We start from the raw sequence: 20,320 nt of genomic DNA, 5'->3' as shown, positions 1-20,320 counted from the left end.
GTTGTCTTTCAAATTCCCTCTGCACGCAATAGGATAGCGCTCCAACCAATCAGAGCACCGCTGGTTTATAGACTAAACTTTAACTCTGAACACATCTTCCTTTTTTAAGAAGGACTTCAGAACTTAACTCCAAGTCTTCCAGAGTCACGGCCAAAGCTGATTTGAAAGACAATCTTCTTTATTTTCAAGCAATTCACGCAGAACCGTCGCAACTCTGCCTTCCTTATGTTAGGCCCGCCCACCGGCTCTATACACGATGTGATTGGCCGGGCCAGAATTTGATTTTTCCAGCTCGCTAGCCAATGGAGAGTTGCTAGACGACCCTGGCTGCAGATTACATTGGCTGTCGCTAGGGTGCGTCTAGATTTGTAGGCTACATATTACCACCATATTTTTTGAAGTAATTATATATTGCAATTTTTCCATGTGAAATGTAAATGTAAAACCGAAATACTGAAGTAAAATACAAGTACCTCCAGCGTGTATTGTTTTTGACTTAATGTACCTACCCTCTTCTCTTGGCTGCTCCGGATCAGGACGTGCCTGTGTCGGCGGGCCAGGCGGACAACTATGTGCTGCTGTTGGTGCTGCTGAGTGTCTTTGCCGGGGGGACGCTGGTCCTGCTCTCCCTGCTGCTCCTCTTCTGTCACCACTGCTGCATGGGTGGACGACGCTACTCCAGGTGGGTACGCCCCACTGAGGGACACCCTGTGGGACAAGCAGACCTGCTTACAGGAGCCAACGTGATTGTGACAGCAGTGGATTAAAGCTCTTTTTCCCCTTTTCAGAGCGAGTGATGACCCTGAGAAGACAAACACCACTTATGCTGAGGATTCTCAGCCCACCCAAGGTCCGAGCTGTGCATTTCCATACATACATCAAGTCTGCTGGTCTCCTTGTGTCCCTCCTCGTCACTGACGCTGTCTCTCTCCCTCGGTTCGTCCTTGTTCTCTTTGTCACTCAGAGATCACCATTCATCTGGATGAATCAGACGCTCTCTCAGCTGCGAGCTGTCACGATGGAGAGACAGAACGATTTGTCTCCACTGGGTCTACTGGCCGCAGAGTCTCCTTCAATGAATCTGCGCTTTACGAACTGGAGAAGACGACCCAGGACAAAGGACGCAGGTACAGTTCCACAAGGTCATTTTGGCATTATTAGGCTACTTGGATAAGCTGGAACTAGATTTGATGATTCGTCGTCATCTCAGGTACACCCTGACTGAGGGAGACTTCCACCACCTGAAAAAGGCCCGGCTGACCCACCTTCACCTGCCTCCGGCCCCCTGTGACCTGAAGATCCTCACCATCATGGAGTGTGACTCCACAGAGAGCAGCACCGTTAACATCAACGAGACAACAGCTCCCAAACTGCCCCTCACCATCTACCAGGTATCTCTACACTGGGTGTGATTTATCTCACAGAATCAATGCGTTTTTCATCTCTAACCTGGGCTGGGCTGGGTCATGACCGAAAGAACGAGATCCAGGGTACAAGCGGCCGAAATGGGTTTCCTCAGGAGGGTGGCTGGCGTCTCCCTAGAGATAGGGTGAGAAGCTTAGTCATCCGAGAGGAGCTCGGAGTAGACCGCTGCTCCTTCGGTGAAAGGAGCCAGTTGAGGTGGTTCGGCATTGGTAAGGATGCCTCCTGGGCGCCTCCTAGGGAGGTGTTCCAGGCACGTCCAGCTGGGAGGAGGCCTCGGGGAAGACCCAGGACTAGGTGGAGAGATTATATCTCAACCTGGCTGGGAACGCCTCGGGATCCCCCAGTCGGAGTGGTTGATGTGGCTCGGGAAAGGAAGTTTGGGGTCCCCTACGGAGCTGCTGCCCCCGCGACCCGATACCGGATAAGCGGATGAAGATGGATGGATGGATCTCTAACCTGCGTTGATTTCCCCTCCAGCCCCCTGAGAGAAGAGTCCCCAACTGGGTGGGACAGAGCCTCAGCGGAGGTCTTCCTGGAGACCCACACCACTCTACCATCCTGGACCCGAGCACCAGACAGGCATCGTCGGCCATGAAAGTACAGCACACACGGTCCCAGACAGTGAGTTTCTCCATCTGTGTTAATGGTTAGAAGATTGGCAATACTTAATGCAGGTCAATACATCTCTTAGAGGGCAATGTTGGTCTGTTGGTTGGTTGGGGGGGAACACTTTGGTCCAGACCAGCTCAAAGTGATGCTGTGCCAAAGTACAGCCTCACGCTAGCGTAGCTGTAGAGTTTTGTTTATCACTTAAAAGTTGCACACGTTTCATTGAGATCTTTTGTTCTCAGGCAAAACCTGTTTTCATTCTGGTTTCTATGTCGCCAATGCTCGTCAACATTTCAGGGTCTGACTCACAGAAATGCATGCAAGAAAAATGGAAAATCATGACATTTTTAGCATGGTTTTAAGTTCCGACTTGAAACATTTGTTTAGATTAAAAGAAGCAATCTTTTTTTTCATTTCATAGCAAAATTGTGAGTCATTTTCATTGGCCAGAAATTCATTTGCACAGATAGACTGCTCAGTGAGGCTTGTATGAAACCGAAACCGAGTGTGAAAAGCAGCTGCCACAGGCTCAAAGCGACTGATGCACTGTGGCATCAGTCATCACTGCAGCTGAGTGACAATATGACAAACTGCTGTTCCCTGAGGGCTTTGCCCATGCCCGTCGCAATTCATCTCAGCTCGTCTGCCTCAACACCTCCCTAATGTCTCATCTCCTCCCTCCATCTTCTTCTGTCAGATTGGGGCTATCGGGGACAGGGGAGATGCTGAGAGCGAAAGGTGGATGAGAGGAGAGTTGCCTCATGCTCCGGGCCAGACTTTAGTTCTACATTTCTTCTCCAAACTGCGGCGCCATGCCAGTCTGGAGGGGGCAGGGCCTTTCTTCAGGAGGTGGAAGTTTGACAGCAGTCATCGGGCTGCCAGCCTGGATGCCAAAGGTTTGGATAAATGTCATAAATGAATGAAAAAGCTCAAATTTGTGGATGATCTAACTATGCAAAAAAATAATAGAATAAAAAAATAATAGAAATTTGAAAGAAAAAAAAAGGTGAAAAACATCCAGTAGACAGCTGTCTTTTATGTGATTTACTACCAGGATCTCCCAAGAGAAGGCCCTTCCAGAGACAGAGAGCAGCAAGTGAAACCACGGATCACAGCGAAGACTCTTTGTCTCTCCGAGATGAGGTCATGGACTCTTTCCCACAGTCCCCCATCCAGACCAGTGGGCTACAGTCGCTCTCTGCAGAGTCTCTGTCCCACGCCAACACTGCACCCACGTCTTCAGTCTTCCTTAGCAGGTAAATCCGTTCCCATTATCCCATGACTTGCACCATGACATTCCCAGAATTATTAAACATTCTCCATCTGTGCAGGTTAAAAGTAGAGGCCACGGTGGAGGTAGGTGGTAGCAGCACCGATGCCAGAAAAGAGGATCTCTGTTCGCCATCAAATGATGGTCGCTCCCAGAAACAAGAGGAGGCCACAGCCAATGGGACGGGGGTAGAAAAACAATCAAAGTTTGGTTCAGTTATAAGAACAAAAGCAGCGGGAGTCGAGCTAGAAGCGGTAGAAGTTGACGACTCGTTTGGGGCACAACAAAGAGATGCCGTACAGGAAAGGTCTAAAGACATGACAAGGACAACTAAAGACACCAATACATCAGATGTGAGGAAAACGAGTGAGGTAGAGGCAGATGACGGAGATGAGGGGGCGTTGGGAGCTGAGGCCAGACGAAGGGCCGACTCAGGCTCATCTCTTTCATCCATGAATCGCCAGGAGAGTTTGGAGGCTCCTCCCTCCCTGTACAGAGACATTTGGAGCTTGCGAGCCTCTCTGGAGCAATATGCCTCCTCAGACCAGAGCAGCACCGACCGGGAGTCCATCCGCAGCGATGCCGACAGCGTCTCATCTTTCGGTGGTGCCGGCGCTCGCTCTGGCCTGGACAGCTGCTTGTCCCAAGACCTGGACGATGAGCCTGAAGAAGGGGAGGGAGAGATGTTGGATGGAGGGCTCAGAGGGGTTTCCGGTGGAGACAGTGAGGTGGGAAGTGGAGCTGGAGGAGAGGGTGAGCCAGGGAATCGTAAGCTCCTCCAGATGGACAGCGGCTACGCCTCCATTGAAGCACCGTCCAGGGCCCCGGAGGAAATGAGGCTTTTTGGGACTTTTGGAGCTCCTAGAGTGAAGACTGCTTCTGAGAGAAGGCTGTTCTTCACCAGCTCTGGGAGAAAAAGCTCAGTGTGCGAGAGCATCAAGGCCAGGCTGTTTCAGGAGGAGCTGGAGGATGAGATGGCAGACAGCACAGAGGAGAAACTAAGGGAGAGCTCTCAAACTGGCAACCAGTCTCTTACCCTTCAAGAACCATACGAGCTTCTGAAATCCCTTCATCCTCAGAAATCTCCAGAATCACAATCCCCACTGATGTCTCCGCTGATAAAGCCAAGCCCACAGCCGTCAAGTCCTCACAAACCCCGTCTCCGCCGCCGCGACTACAGCATTGATGAGAAGACAGACGCTCTTTTCAACGAGTTCCTCCGGCACGACCCCCGATTCGACCAGCAGGATTCTCCGCTGCGCTCCAGGCACCGATCCAAAGTTCACCTCCGGAAGCAGTGGCAGAGACACAAGCAATACAGTGACCCGGGGTCTGGAACCGGGGGTAGGTACTCCCCATCTTTAGAGAGGCAGAGGTTCACCCCGCTGCGGAGAGGTGACAGCGCCAGTTACCCTCTGGACACCAGGTATCACAGCACACTCTCGCGCATTGCGAGCGCTGCGGACGAAGAAGCCAGCGAGGTTGCGGCTTGTGAGGAAGCAACCAAAGACAGCACAGAGGACAAAGATCTGCAAGGAGCTGAAAGGGACGCCACGGAAAGTACAGCAGACACAACCTCTGAAGGCACTGATGCCACAAAGAGTTGCGCAGAGTCGACTGACGAAGGTAACGGCTGCCGGGCCTCTACGAAACAGGACGCAGAAAGCACAACTAGCCAGTCTTTGACCACTGTGACTACACAGATGATCCACATGGATCCGAGAGTCAACAAAAACAACAACAGCAGTCAAGCTATTCTAACAGAAAGCAGCCTGACAGACAAGCTGGTCGTGTCGGTGGAAGAGAGGCTCTACGGCGGCCTACGTAGTGCAGAGAAGCTTGGCCAGGCAGGAACGGATCATGTGCTTACTCACACAGCCTCGCCTGGCTTCAATTCCACATAACCTAATAACAATCTGCAGCTTTATTTCAGATCCACTATCTATAGTCGACAGACTGAAACACAATGGTTTATAGAACTTCACACATCATATGCTAGATACTTGGTCAATCTTTGTGTCCCTTACATTTATTTCAACATAAACATAGCCAACCCATGCATCAAAACAGATATATCTAAAGGACAGAAGTCCCTTCTTTCTCGATGGCCTGTCTCGTCCAGCATTTCCATTTAGACCTTAATTTCCACTGTGACGCCATGTGACACCCCCTTTTTATTGGTAACCATTCTTGAAATCAAATATATTCATTTCATTGCTTTGAAAATATAGACCCATCTTTAGAAATGAAATATTTTCAGACTTTACTGTGATTTTTCAGCATGCTACTGTATGTCCAAACAATGTGTATGTGAATACTGTACAGTTTTAACTTTAAAACAAAAAAGCACTTTGACGGGAAGAAAGATAATGGAGTTTCTGTCAGCCATTTCTCTCATTTTCAAACCATATCCTCCTCAAGTGTCCTTCTTGTCTCAATCACCACGAGGGTAAATGTTTCCATGAAAGCTTGTGGTTTCTGTATTTGGCAATAGGAAGAACACTGACCATGTTAAAAAAAGAAAAGATAAGAAATTAAGTTCTTCAGTGCTCGCAGCCCTCTCTTTAACACCATATAAGCAGACGTGGAGAGTGCATCTAGAATTTTTTTAATTTATTTTTAGAGGATTTTGTTAGTCATTTGTCCCAATTATTCATCATAATTAAAGAGGCTGTATCCGGGAGCTTCCGTGGGCTCAACAAAAGGGTTTTGTATCACTGCTGGGACTCTGCGGAGGGGCAGACTGACTGATGATGCTTAAGTAACAGAGTTGAGGTTGTGAAAGTGGAGGTTGAAACTAAAAAGCAGCGACATGGGATATACTTTATTACCAATTAAAAGATAAGTCGGAAATTTCTTATTGTCAACAAATGAAAAGAAAAGACCAAAATGAATACTTGATCATACCGTCAAGAATAACCCATGTAGCCGAAGCCCGATATTGTGTAGTCCTCTCCATTGTTGTGCGTATATCGAAAAACATGTTGCTACTGTAACATTTTGTTCATTGCTACAAACACAGCCACAATTATTTTTTAAATAAATCCCACATACATCATAAATATGCACAAAAGCTGAAACTATTACCCCCAAAAATGCACTAATTACTCCCACTGGAGGAGTGTTTGCTAAAACCACAGTGACCAGCTGATCAAAGAAATCATTTAGGATTTAAAAGAATAAAAGCAGACATTTGTCACCCACTTGTAAAAAAAAAAAATGATGGGCTGAGAACTACTGCCTGGCTGGGGAAGTGAGAAAGCACTCAGACAAACTATCACCTTGTTGGCTTTGCTCATTTGTTGACATTAAGAAAAAAAGAAAATATTGGCAGCCCTATCTGTTCAGTAATGCTTTGAGGATAGCCTGTTTTTAGGTTAAAATCACAGGTTGACAAGCAGCCGTTTCACGCTCTCTCTGCTAGTATGGATGTGAAATGCAATTATTTGTTCATGTCAAATTGAATCTCTTCAACATGAATCCTGCTGCACGTTATACTGTATAAGGTCACCTGGGAAACTGCGAGGGTAGGTACAGCATGTCCCTTTTTCCTGTCACAACTGGGTTTCAGCTACAGTCCATGTATGTATGTTATGGAACTCATGTCTTTATTCTCATTCATGGTGAGCCATCTGCTTTATTGTAAAATGAGTAGTGCAGAAAATTCAGAGCCTTGACAAAGGCTAGACCTTGTGGGACCAACTGAGATGCATATTCGTTTCGGATCAAACATTTTTTTCTGAATAAAATAAAAAGAAGTGAAAAACTAAAAAGTGACTCCACAACCTGGGAATTTCTGCTGTTGTAATGTAAGCTAATGTAGTGTGAGGAACAGAAAGCAAAGTGTATCCTGACATAGTCATACCGTTGAAATGTTCTCCAGCCTGTTAAGCGAGCCATCTTTTCATCCTGGTGTGTCTTGCTGAACGGAGAATCTCTGCGTTGACATTGCTGAAGTGGGAAGCGCTGTTCTCTCCCTCCCTCCCTCTGAGTTGTGACTCACCTGCTCTCTGATCTATTCCCAGCGAGGGGCTGACGATGGGCCCGGCTGCGTAAGGGGGGGGGGGGGGGGGGGGAGGCAGGGCTCCCGCTGCTGTGATCAGTGCAACAAAGAGCACCGATGGAAAACAGGTGACTGGGCGATGGTGACGCCACACCGCCTGCAGCCGAGCGACATCGCCCTCTTGATGTTCAGGGAACTGACTACAAACTAGTTGCAGACATCCGAGAAAGACGGGTGCAGTATTCCTATCAAAGTAGAACCTCGTTAAGGACAGGTAAAATAATAACAAACACTACAAAAACAGGACATAACCCACTGAGTAGTATTTCTTAATAAAAAAATATGCTCAACCCAAAATTAAACAAAAAGGATCATCCAACAAAATAGCCTGTTTGGGACATATTTTTATATAAATAATAATTAAAAAATATTCATTGGAAAAAAAGAAGAAGAAAAAAACAAAACTAAATGGAAATCAAAAATCCCCAACAGGTCAGCAGTGGATCTCAAAGCTTCAGTCTGTCCACAAACCACTTTCCCTTTCTTCCAGCTCTGTACAGCATGCAGTTTTTTTTATGTTGGTGGTAGTAGAGTATTATCATAATTATTCTCATTATAGATTTAAATATAGAATTATTCATAACTTTTGTTATCTATTTTTTCTCTTTAATTTTTTTTTTTTTTTTAAACACATCACAATGTGCCTTAAAACTGCCATCAGGGTTCTGTAAAAACAAAGGTAGTCAAAAAAAACAACAGAAGGTGGGGTTGATGGGTGGGGTACCGGGGTGATGGTGTTTGTAACGTCCGGTGTAACACTTGGCCCTCTGAAAAGGATGACAGGATGGAGAGGGGGAAATGACTAGTTGAAAGAACTGGATGACAACAGTTGAAAGGAGCCAAAATATGAGGGGAAAAAACCACCATCTTCACAGCCAGTGACTCAGTCTCAGAGCAAAAAGAACATTTCATGCTGTCCTCCTCCCCGTCACTCAGTTTTCAAAAGACTCTGCAGGCCAGTGGTCCAAGGAGGTATGGGGGGCATTAATGTCCGCAGGTTTCTCTCACAACTGAGAGGAATCCGGACACAAAAGGACAGGGACAGATCAACCTAAGAGGGACAGAGACGGAGGACAGAGTATAACAGACGTTTGGCCAAGTTTATCAAATATGTCCAAAAGCAAGTTTGCCTTAGTTTAAAGTATCGGATATTTACAACACATGAGTACCAAGTGGTGCTTTTAACACAGAAAGACTCATCCACAGGGTGAGAAAGAGAGAGATACACATCCCACAGCCCACTTTATCTTAACCAGGATGAGTCATTGCCTGAACAAATTAATGCACAGCATCTCCTCTGCACTGCACTCATGACAAACAACCTCACACCATGACTGGTTTGTGTGTGCAAGAGCTTGAAAGAGCAAAATGTGGGTGGTAACTGGAAAGAGGACAACCTGTTATATTGGTGTGTGTATACTGTACACTTACAGCAGAAATCTGCCCCACTTCTTCACCTGAATGAAGGCCACTGATAAAACCCTGGGAGGCTATAGTCTAGATGAATCCTAACAGAGTAGAAAAGTGATGCTCCATGATCGGACAAGTCCAGATCTAGTTTTTGTGACTGTATAAAAAAAAACAGCCCCTGAGTCTGCCTGGGGAGCGGTAGTGAGTCAGAGCACTGCTTTCTGAATATCAACACTCTCTCCTCCCTAATTATCTCTTCCACTCTTCACCGATACTCCTCTCCACGTCTCCGTCGATTCAAACGCATTTTCATCTCCTCCCTACTATCTTTTCATCTCCTTAGGTGTTAATCTTAATCGGTTTTATCTGTCTACTGTGTCCTCTTGGCACTTAAGCAAGCTTTGTTAACAGTCGACACACTCACCACGTGGGTTGCTGCTGAGGGAGGAAGGGGAGGGGGGTCATTGCTGTTTGCAGGTGGAGAGCTTGCGGATCTTGCTGGCTGTGGAGACTCCTTTACGTGAGGGGTTAGATGAAGAGGAGGATCGGCGTTCGGCTTTGGCCTTGCTGTTCAGAGACCCACCGTCTGTCCCGTTCACACACACTGGCTTGGCTACAGCTGGACTGTGGTCTGCGTGCTCTTGATCTTGAGTTTCTTCAGCCACTTGTCCTAAAAGACACGCACGTTAGGCTCAAAACAAATGCATCATAGTTTCACACAAGTGTTGACTTGACCACTGCTTCACTGAGCAAGTGCAGTAAAAGCATACCACAGACCTGCTGTTTTTTTTTTTTTTTAAAGAAGGGGACCTTTAAAAAGCTTATTTGTCAGCAGCGCCAGCATAATGTCAGGTCAGATAACCATGAGAAACAAGATAAATACTAACCTACAACACCAGGAAATCATCTGAGTGAAAAATAGGTGCCAACCTTAATGTGACTTGTTCATTTTAAATGCAGGTGTGTGTGTGTGTGTGTGTGTGTGTGTGTGTGTGTGTGTGGCTGGGGCTGTGAGAACCTTTAAATGACTTCCCACACTGTAAAAATTGTAAACTGTAACAATATTAAAAGCAGTGAGATAGGGATGTCACAAGAACTGGTACTTCGGACAACTCTTTTTTTCTACAGTAGTGTAGATACCTGGGGATGCAATTCTACCGGATCTGACTAGTACAAGTGTTAGTTTGCCGCTAAATGCTGGAGAAGAAGAACCCCCACCAGCACGGAAAAACAGAGGGCCTTATGTCGGTGCACTGCTTTAACGTACATTTACAGCAAAGGCTTTCACAACTTCACCTGGAGCTCCCACAGAAAAGTAAGTCTGTTTCTCTCTGTCATTATCACAGCCTAACATTAGCTACGATGGCTAACCTTAGCCACTTAGTTCAAGTTATCTTAAACCGGGCCGGTTCTACGTGAAAGTGAAAGACCTAAATAAACATGCTTGCTCTCTGAGAGTTTGGGGTTAATCCATGAAAGACGTTTCCGTACCCTGGCTGTGTTATGATGCCAGGCTTCAGAGCAGCAGGCTGGGGCTCCATAAGACGTTTTCTCCAGATTACATGTGATCACGCACTCCTTGCCCCCTCCACTCAAACCCCTCCACTCCACATCAAACAGTAAAAGAAAGTTCAAACTAAAGAACAACTGAAAGAAGAGCAACATGTCCCTGGTATCATGACATCCATAGTTGCCACTATTGCGTTTTTTACAATGTTTTTTTCTTCCTGCTACACATCGCGGTATCGACTGCGGTATCGAGTGTCGGGTAATTTTGGTGAAATCGGTACCGGCTACTAGATTTTGATGTGGGGAGCTGTAGCTACTGCTTAAGAGAAACATCAGGTCATGCGGTTGCTTACTTCACCATACACATTTCATTTTTATGAAACATCCTATGAAACAGTGCTCATCATGTGTGGGAGTGAACCCTCAAAAACCATTCATATAAAAAAAAAAAACAACATTCTGTACAAAACCATTTGAACAGGACTATTTTTAGCTCACTTCATTCACATTCTGCAGCACTAATTAGTTTTTATGTGGGGCACCACTTCTAGATACTCAACACTGACTACTGCATTCATTATCACCCGTTGTTGCCTAGCAACACATAGGATCTGATTTCTGGAGGGAAAAGACCAAAGAAGTTGGGGAACACATTAAATCAAATATAAATATGCTATTATCTATTAATTTCAGTATGTTCTAAAAGTAAATGAATTATTTGACAACGTATCTATGCACCAGAGGTGGAAAGTAATTAAATACATTTACTCACGTTACTGTATTGAGTAGTTGTGCTGTGTATTTTTCAAGTAGTTTTGAGAAATCGGTCATTTCAAATGATCGATTATCTTACTTCTTATGATTATGTAATTACTTGATTATGTTTTGAGTGAAGTATTGTATTTTGCTATATTACAAATCCCATTCCCTTACTGAGTAAACTTTGACTAACGAAAAACCTAAAAGGAAAAAAAATTAAAAATAAAAATAAATCACGCCAGGGACCTCTACTGCAGCCATCAAATGCATTCTGGTATTCAGCATTTACAGCAGTTAACATTACACAGGTAGAGCACCCCCCATATTTGCATCTTTAGTCACATGCTGGGATTCTTTACAGTAAATTCTTATAAACTTTACCGCTGGCTAAACAAACTACCTTCTCCGCCAAAAACATATGCATGGCTACTTAATATGCACGTGGACGACAATGTTACATTCGCCTTCTTCATTCTCGATGAGGGCCCTGGTTGTATTGGTTTGCAACAGCATTGTTTTATTGCAAATGAGACATAAATGACAAATACATAGCCTGCTTATCAGTCCATTTGTCATTAAAGATGGGCTTTCCACGTCAACTTTTCGCTTCAGCCTCTTTGACAGTGACATTTTGAGAGGGGTGGCTGTGGCTCAGTGGTAGAGCGGTGACCTGCCAATCGGAAGGTTGGTGGTTCCATGTCAAAGAGTCCTTGGGCAAGACACTGAACCCTGAGTTGCCCTCGATGCCCCGCCATGTGTAAATGTATGCGAGTGTTAATCTGATGAGGTGTCACCTTATACGGCAGCCTCGGTCAAAGTGTATAAATGCGTGTAAATGGTTCCTGTACTATGTAAAAGCGCTTTGGAGTACTCGCTGAGACTAGAAAAGCGATAGAAGAACAGCCCATTTACATTTTCCACCAATCAGGACGCTGCATACTACAACCATGTTTCAGTAATTTTTCACAGACTTCATCCATCACTCCTCAGTGAATGTCTTCCTAGTCTGAGATCTTTTTCTAGCCAGTTATCATTATGGGGTTTCCATGTGTTTTTTTTCGAGTTTGCGCACTACTAATCCATGTTAAAAAAAAAAGAAAAAAAAAAAAGAACAAGAATAGGCATACTAGGTATACATTCATTTTCTTTTCTTTATTTGAAAGTCCGGCTTAGAAACATTCTGGCCCTTGGAAACATGTAGTTGATGGCCCCTGCACTACAGTGACAAATTATCAGCATTTAGGCTGCCTACCAGGCGCAAAACAACATGTTTTGTGGCATTGCTAATTTTTGTCTAGCACTAGCAACCCATAGGAGAACATATGACACTGGCTAAATGAATACATCCAATTAGCTCATCCGGGCTACTTAGGTGTGTAGAAGCAGGCTGCTAGGGGGGGCTGTGAACATTAGTCAAATGTATCAGCAGTGTGAATGGTAGAAGGAGAGCTCGGTTTATTTTGGAGAGGATTTAACATGAAATGTCATGTGTGACATGTGTTTTGTTATTACATGTGTATACATTTGTATAGATCTTTAATTAAAAACAAAATAGTTTTGATATATGACCCCTTGATCTATTTTTATTACATGGGAGAGATACCCCGGCCCAGTTTTACAGTTTTTTGAATGTAAATAAGTAACTTTTATTTAAAGTATATTTTAAATTAACTACTTATTACTTTTACTTGAGTAATTTTTCAGATAGGTATTTTTACTTGTACTTGAGTAATATTTCATCAAAAGTATTGGTACTTTTACTTGAGTACAATATTTTAGTACTTTTTCCCCCTCTGCTATGCACATCTAAGCCTTGTTAAATCATTTTTGTATAGGTAAACAGTCAACCAATCAGAGCTTAGTAGGTGGGATTAAGATTGTGGACATCATCTTCCTACATACTGTACATGTAGCCAGCTATCTACATACATTCATGAGGATGAGACATCAACACAGCTGTAGTGATTAAGTTCATGTACAGAAATAATAAATATTTGAATTGACAATTCTTTGATCAATGTGGAAAATGTTAAGTTAACTGATTGTGGAAACCGCTACTGCAGCTTATGTCGCAACTGAAAAAGGTATGGGCATATGTCACAAAACAATAACTCCATCCTTCCAACAAAACAATTGGCTAACATGAACACAATGTCAGGCTGAATGAATTAAGTGAAATGTTAATTCAGTTTGATTATCAGGATTAGTATAGAAAGACATTACTTAAATATAAAAGATATTTATATCCATCTTGGGTGCAACTTTAAGAATTGTCTGAGCTCACACTTACCTGGCACTGTGAAGTCCTGAGTATATATGATCTCATCCTCTCCATCGTAGAGCTCGTCATCGTCCTCCTCCGTGTAGCCGTGCAGATCCTCCAGATAGGGCACCACTGTCATACTCCGCCAAGGGTCCCTGCTTTCTGCGTTGGCAGGGATGGGCACAGGGGGCTCAGACGGAGGGTGTTTCTTACGTACCCAGCTAGAAAGGAGAGGCAGGGAGAAAATGCACATGTAAATTACAATAAGTCTCCAAATAGGTTTTCTAAGCACTTACTCTAGGCCAGGAGTCACATATATTTCCTTTTTTTTAAAGATTTGTACATATCTTTTGCAATTTTTGCAATATACTTAATCACTCACTTGTGTTGCCTTATATTTTGTATGGAAAACCTCTTTGCAGGGTCGTACTCAAGCATTCCTGAAAAACAAACATTACAAAGACAAATTCAATCACAACACTAAACAATTTCTCCACTCACGTCATCTTTCTGTTAGGTTTTCAACATAAAGTGGTACGAGGCTGCAGCAGTGAGGGGTGACATAACCGCAGACAGATGGTAAACTTATTCAAGGAACATTAATTAAAGCTCACAATAATCTCAATCAGTGTGTCAAGGCATCCTGCAAAGTTTAAGGATTCAATGAGGTACAATAAGGAAAAATCAATATCAGTATCTTAACAGCTGTTCCAAGTAATGAAGATTTTTTCCCCCTCAATTATCATAATGTGGGCTGAATCTGTGGGAAAGGCAGTACGTCAGTGTGATAAGGCAGCAGTGATGCAGTGCCTATCCACACCTAATGTAATTGTCTCCCAGCATGCAAAGAGGGGCAGCATGCAGAGTTCCAATAGTAGTGCTGTGACTGCTGAAGGACACCTTTTGTGGCACTGGGCTTATTTTAGACCATGTAATTATGGAGAGACTGACTTATCTCCCAGGTGCTGCGTCATCACACACTCAGACGTCAAACGCTCACACAAAATGGGAGACGGAGGATTGGTGAGATATAGCAGCACTAGAATGTGGCTGTTTTTTTTTTCATCAATTCACGGTTTAGGCTTTGCACAAAGTCCCTCCATGATACAACAAGTACAGTAAAATAAGATGGATAACAAGCTACAATACTAGGCATTCAGCTTATTATTTCATTAGTCTGTGAAAACATAATCTTGGGTCTGCGAGACAAGCCTGACTAGAATATGTTTAGTATTCTGCTGCTGGCTCCAAATTCAATGGGAACTACGTCAACAGCTAGAGGGATTTCTACAATCTGGAGGAAGCCTCCTATGCTGAAAAGTCACAGTGACTTGCAATGTCACAGCACCACCTACTGGACACATGCAGAAAAGATCACAGTGCAAACGACTGGGACTCTTTTTTTTGTGATTTATTGCTGCTCTCACAACATATTCGACCAATTCCAACTCAGAGTTCTACTTCCAATTGACAAACTTGCATTTTGTAATCATCAAAAATGTACTAAGAGCAAACCACCATTGTTAAAATAAATGTATGACTTTGCCTGATGATGCACGACAGTCACCTACTGCTCTGACCAAAATACAACAGTCAATGGATTAATCCAATGCTGACCTATGACTCATCCACTAAGGCATACATTTGTAACCAGAGTAACAAACTCTGGATCAATATAAAATTTGGCCTTTTATTAAAAACATTTAGCTCTACACTCACCTTGCAGCAGGTCGGACAGGAGGGGTCCACACTCCTCGGGAACCGTGTAGTCTCCTTTTCCTATGTTCTCAAATAGCTTATAGATGTTGTCCCCCTCAAACGGATACAGACTCGTTGTAATGTTGTATCTGAAAGAGTCAACAAGTACTGTAAGTGTGTCATAAACGGGTTACTGTTAATAGTTTACTCACAATTAGGGTTGGGAACTATTTACATTTGATCCGATACTTGTAACCGGCGGTATCTTTTTCTGTACTCATTCCCTCTGTAATAACATTTAATTTGTAACAATTAAATTCAGTTGTTAAAATAAGTCCAAACCTATTTATCCTGTTTATATAGAAAGCGGTTTGTGAATGTCTCAGAGGAAGAGTTACCACACTGTGACTGCTTTAAGCACACCTTTACAGTGTTTCCCACACTAGTGGCAGTGCGCCACACAATCAACAACGGCCAGCACACATTACATATCGTTATTATGAAAAAAAATGTTAACGCTATTTTAAAACACGCATTCGTTCAGCTGCATTTCCTTTCCCTGCTCTCCTCCGTCTCTGTCACTCTGCATACACAGCTCCTCCAATCTGAACAAAGAGTCTATCTCCATGAAAACAGTGTTGCTAGATAAAGCAACTTTTCAGACCCTCTTTTTTTCTTCACAAAAGCAACTAGCAACAAATCGTATTGTCCAGTGAGCACGCAAAGTATTTCTCTCCTGTGGGCGCCAAAAATTCCGAAGAAGCCAATCAGGTGCCGGTTTTTATTTTTTGGGCGACAATACAGATTAGCGCCGCCTGCTGTTATGGAGGCGGCAAAATCTCTCATCAGGGCCACCCGCTCCTTCACTCGCTATCTGTCAGCTGCTCATCTTGTTCGCCTCCTTCTAACGTGTTTGAAACATTGCAGTACAACCAGAAAAACCCAAGACCAAAGTTATAAATTTTGTGTTGTTCCCTTATTTCTGAGCCCTTTAAGCTCCATAAAGCCTGGTTTATGGTCCTGCGGAGGCTTCACGGACAGCTTTAGCTGTAGCCATATGTTAGTGGCATGAAGTTTATACTAAGCGTGTGCGTTTGTGTGTACGTCGATCTCTTTAAAACAATAACAAGGATGGTATGTGTGTGCGTTGGGGGGCGTGTGGTAGAGCGAGTGACAGAGCGACGACAATTAGCTTCGGAACGAGTACCGGGTCTAGAGTCATAGCGAGAGAAACAAAGTGGCTCCCCTGTGCTTTCTAAATACGGTGGGAAATCTGCAGCAGGAGAAATTAACCCTCTCCATAAATTCATGTTGTTTGTGGAGAAGGAGAACCAGGAAACGAGTAGCGGGAAATGCAACACTACCAAGCCACGGCCAAGCAACGTGCAGTTACATTTTTCGAGAGGTGCTCGTCAGGCTACCGCATACGAGCAGTGTCTCCACGTACCTAGCCACGTCGTAGATTTAACGCAGAAGCATAAACTGCGCTTACGAAGGAAGAACAAGCATTTTTCCCCCATTATAATCAATTAAGTACCACAAGCAATTAATATCTCCTTTTGTCAGATATTAAGACAACTTAGCAAATCTTCGGTCTATAATTGGGCCTTTAAAATGCTGTAATATTTAAAGCATTCTATGAGAACTTGAGGCTCTGACTACTCACAGTGTTACTCCAGCAGACCAAATGTCCACTTTAAACCCTGAAAAGGTGTCCAGTCCGTTGGCAATCTCTGGGGGCTGGAAGGCTGGAGAGCCTTGACTGGTGCGACATGTATCATCTTCTGCAAATGGGTGAAGGGCCTGAAAAATATAGAGTGAACCATATTAGAGAGAACTGGAGTAAGTAAGTGTTTCTTTACATCTATAACCACAAATAACTTCTTACTCAACACCACCAAAATGATCACTTTTACAAGTGGAATGTGTGGAAAGGAAGATATAGGAATTCATAGATGTTTGATTAGCTGAAATCTGGTGGTGAAAAGAAAAAAAAGAAGTTTCCCCTGGATGGTAAACCCTACGTTGCATCCCAAGCTCACCTCTGCTACTCCCAGGTCTGAGATTTTAAGTGCCCCGTCTGTGGTCAGCAGCAGATTCCCTGGTTTAATGTCTTTGTGAACTATTCCCTGGCTGTGCAAATATTCAAGGCCATCTAAGAGCTGGCAAAAATACCTGAAAAAAGAAACAGAGGAGTTGATGTACACAATTTAAAAGAGGAGTTGAGGATAATGTTACATACTAAAAGAAGAAAAAAAATGGCATTTCAAACGTGGCTTTCCAGCAGTGACCACATATTCACACAATCTATGGTCAGTTATTTTAACAGTAGAGGCCCTGCAGTCTTGGATCTAAACTTAGGCCTGGACCAATGGCTGCAGAGAGGGTTAATCTAAATATAGAAGAGAGACTGAGGGAAAGAGGGGGAGAGGGGAGGGAAAGACACTTACCCGTGAGCTTGAAATACTGGAAACCTTTTCTCTGGGACGCTGTCCAGCATTTCTTGCATCCCACAAACGCAATACTCCATCACCATATACGTAAGTCAGGAGTCAAGGGGATTTACCAAACCAAACAAATAGATCCTTTAATAACGTTAGCCCATTATATAGCTAATAGGTCACACATGGTAATATGTAGGCATTTAGAAACAGCCCTCCTGAACTGTAACATTAAGGTCTAACATTTAAAACCATTAAATATTAAAAATCCACTCATATGCACACTCATTCACAACGCAAGGATATATTTTCTGCTTCTCTTCATTGTAGAGCACATCCACCAACTGAATCACATTCTTGTGTTGGAGTCTTCTTAGCAGCTGAATCTCCCTATAAATGGCAGTGGACACAAGAACAAAAACATGCAAAAGATGATTCAAGCAAATGTACAGGGAGTGTTATATATTCTAATATTGGCCCATATCTGCTGAGAATGTAGAATTAAAGGCCATTTGCCATACATCAGCACAACCACACTAATATGGCTAGGTATACCAAGAGCACACATATTATTGGTTTTATTACAGTTCTGGCATTTCTATTAAGCTGTTGATTTGAGCTCTGTTGAACAGAATCTCATTTTTCATGATACAGTAACAGTGGCTGTCATTTTTTTTTTCTTTTATATGAAATTGAAATACATTTTGTAACAAACTACATTTGTATAACCATTAAATTAAGAGTACAAACACACGTGGGCCTTTTCTAAAAGGTGATTTAAAGAAAACACAAGTGGATGAATGATACTGTAAGACTTGATATTGTCAGAGTGCAGCTGGAGCAGTCATTTACACTAGTCTCATTAAGACAGATAACCTGACAGTTCACTTTGCTACCCAGACAGAAGCGGTTTAAATCACAAGCATGACAAAACCCCCAGGAGACTCAACATTCATCAGAGAGCTGTGAGTGGGGACACTAATTAATATGGATCTGGATAGGAAGAGCATAAAGTACAAATCAGACTTCCCAAGACATACCACCCACATCTATGCACAGAGGAAATACTAAAATGTTGCTTAACAATCAGGGAAGAGAATTTGGTGATTAGATTTGGATCCAATTTGTCTCTCCGCAACATTGTTCGTATTAACGTTTAATCCAGCAAATGTAGTGTGGCGAAACCCTAATGTTACCAACTTCTAAACACATCAACGCCTTTGGGAAAAAAATTAAACAAAACATTTGTGGTCTCAATGAACATATTAACGTTGTAAAACTCTTTATTCTTATATAAGTATGTCGGCCCCAACCCTCCTCAAAGCACATTTGATGTGTCACGCAATGACAAGTCAAAGCGGATAAATGGGGTGGGGGGCAGTAGCTCGGCCCGTGGGGAGTTGGGCTGTGAACCGGAGGGTCAGTCCCAGCATGGACCAAAGTACAGAGTATGGATTGGTAGCTGGAGAGATACCACTTCACCTCCTGGGCACTGCCGGGTGCTCTTGAGCAAGGCATCTTAACCCCCCCCCCCCCAACCGCTCAGGGTGCTGGTCCAGCAGCTCACTCACTCTGACATCTCTCCATTTGTGCATGAGCATGTGTGTATTTCAGGCCTTTGTGTAGCGATTACTAACAAAACAGAGTGTAAATTGTAATTTCCCCACTGGGGATCAATAAACAGCATAAATTAAAATTAAATAAAAAGGGAGCGGGCCTCTGCCAAAAGACCAATTTTACAGTGCTGAGGTCGCATCGGTCTTTTCTTTTTTTTTTTTTTACTTTGACACGATCTCACAACCAACACATTGGAGCTTACTTGTCCCTTATCAGTCACGCTGCTGTTCATGAGCTGTGTCAGCCCTCTGCCTTATACACAATCTTACTACTGACAAATGGATATTCTGGGCCTAGTCAGCCTCGCGCTCGCACACAGACACACACAAGCAGTTACTGCTGCATCACTGCCTGGGTAAAAAAAATAAAAGACACAGCTGACTCATGCATACATAAAAACAGAATTATGATTAAAATATGGTAAGGAATAATGAATAGTATAATTTAAAGCTATACATCTCTGCTATGCAGCTGAATAGCAAGTGCCGATGAGATGTTTGTAATGTAGCAAGCCAAGCTGCATCACTTTTTGATTCCATTAAACAAATCATAAAACAGAGGCGGGGTGTCACTAAGGCACAGTGATTGCTGCAGCCCATCTGCAGTCTCCAAGTTCCAGTGTGTGTCGACGGACCTGTGTGTTCAAGGCCTATAGGCTGCAGAGCTGAAACGATTTCAGCACTCAGCGATACGGCAGCTACTCTGGCACAAAGCAGCAAAATTAAAATGATCAAAATCTGTGTCTACACTGTGCTGGTTTAGATTCTGTGTCTAGTTTAGGGAATGCATGTGTGTCCGAGTGTGCTCCTGTCATTCCAAACTAAGGCATGGCATTCGGGGTGTTGCCGTAGAAACAGGAGTTGCATTGCTCAATAAATGCCAGTATGAGCATGCCTATTCCCATAGTCACCCTGTAAAAGCAGGAAGTGTTTGGCAGACAGGAATGCTAAACCAAGGCTGTAGGTGGGTGGGGGGGGTGCTACTACGGCATCCACACACAAACAGGCCTTTACAGGCTTGAACGTCTGGCTTTCTCCGACTGGAAACCACAAGGCGTCCACCAAGTAAGACTGACTACTGTGGTCTACAGAGCTAAGACTGCAGCTTTGTCCAAAACATATAAATAAAGCCAGAATTAAAAAAATTAAAAAACACACCTTTAAAAACAAGAAAAGCAAGAACAATGCTCTAGACTAACCACCTTGTCACCCAGAGGAAGTTAATTTTTTTTTAGTGTATTAGAAATATTTGGGACT

At 43.6% G+C, this 20,320-nt stretch overlaps 2 protein-coding genes across 4 annotated transcripts in view; one reads left to right on the top strand and one right to left on the bottom strand.

Annotated features, from left to right (window-relative positions):
• Positions 1 to 6,152, top strand: part of cbarpa (CACN subunit beta associated regulatory protein a) — a 13,821-nt gene extending 7,669 nt beyond the window's left edge. The window contains exons 4-11 of the mRNA XM_032532166.1: positions 537 to 682; positions 789 to 850; positions 965 to 1,127; positions 1,211 to 1,391; positions 1,903 to 2,046; positions 2,732 to 2,930; positions 3,089 to 3,290; positions 3,366 to 6,152. Coding sequence (XP_032388057.1) covers positions 537 to 682; positions 789 to 850; positions 965 to 1,127; positions 1,211 to 1,391; positions 1,903 to 2,046; positions 2,732 to 2,930; positions 3,089 to 3,290; positions 3,366 to 5,208 — 2,940 coding nt within the window. The 3' untranslated portion in view covers positions 5,209 to 6,152. The remainder of the gene's footprint in view (positions 1 to 536; positions 683 to 788; positions 851 to 964; positions 1,128 to 1,210; positions 1,392 to 1,902; positions 2,047 to 2,731; positions 2,931 to 3,088; positions 3,291 to 3,365) is intronic.
• stk11 (serine/threonine kinase 11) overlaps positions 1 to 20,320 on the bottom strand; it is a 29,045-nt gene that overhangs the window by 2,485 nt on the left and 6,240 nt on the right. The window contains exons 3-11 of one of the 3 annotated variants that reach the window (XM_032532181.1): positions 17,754 to 17,837; positions 17,457 to 17,546; positions 17,049 to 17,181; positions 16,673 to 16,809; positions 15,028 to 15,155; positions 13,691 to 13,748; positions 13,336 to 13,529; positions 9,202 to 9,447; positions 7,948 to 8,418 (exon numbers count right to left, since the gene is read on the bottom strand). In XM_032532181.1, the coding sequence (XP_032388072.1) occupies positions 9,239 to 9,447; positions 13,336 to 13,529; positions 13,691 to 13,748; positions 15,028 to 15,155; positions 16,673 to 16,809; positions 17,049 to 17,181; positions 17,457 to 17,546; positions 17,754 to 17,837 (1,033 nt within the window). In that variant the 3' untranslated portion in view covers positions 7,948 to 8,418; positions 9,202 to 9,238. Of the gene's footprint in view, positions 1 to 7,947; positions 8,419 to 9,195; positions 9,448 to 13,335; positions 13,530 to 13,690; positions 13,749 to 15,027; positions 15,156 to 16,672; positions 16,810 to 17,048; positions 17,182 to 17,456; positions 17,547 to 17,753; positions 17,838 to 20,320 lie in introns of those variants that run through there. The other 2 variants (XM_032532182.1, XM_032532183.1) reach the window with 2 other exon arrangements.

Source organism: Etheostoma spectabile, chromosome 12 (assembly GCF_008692095.1).
Source record: "Etheostoma spectabile isolate EspeVRDwgs_2016 chromosome 12, UIUC_Espe_1.0, whole genome shotgun sequence".
In the NCBI taxonomy this organism is placed as follows: domain Eukaryota; kingdom Metazoa; phylum Chordata; class Actinopteri; order Perciformes; family Percidae; genus Etheostoma; species Etheostoma spectabile.
The sequence above is the reverse complement of the archived record's forward strand: the minus strand, read 5'-3'. Positions and strand labels throughout refer to the sequence as shown.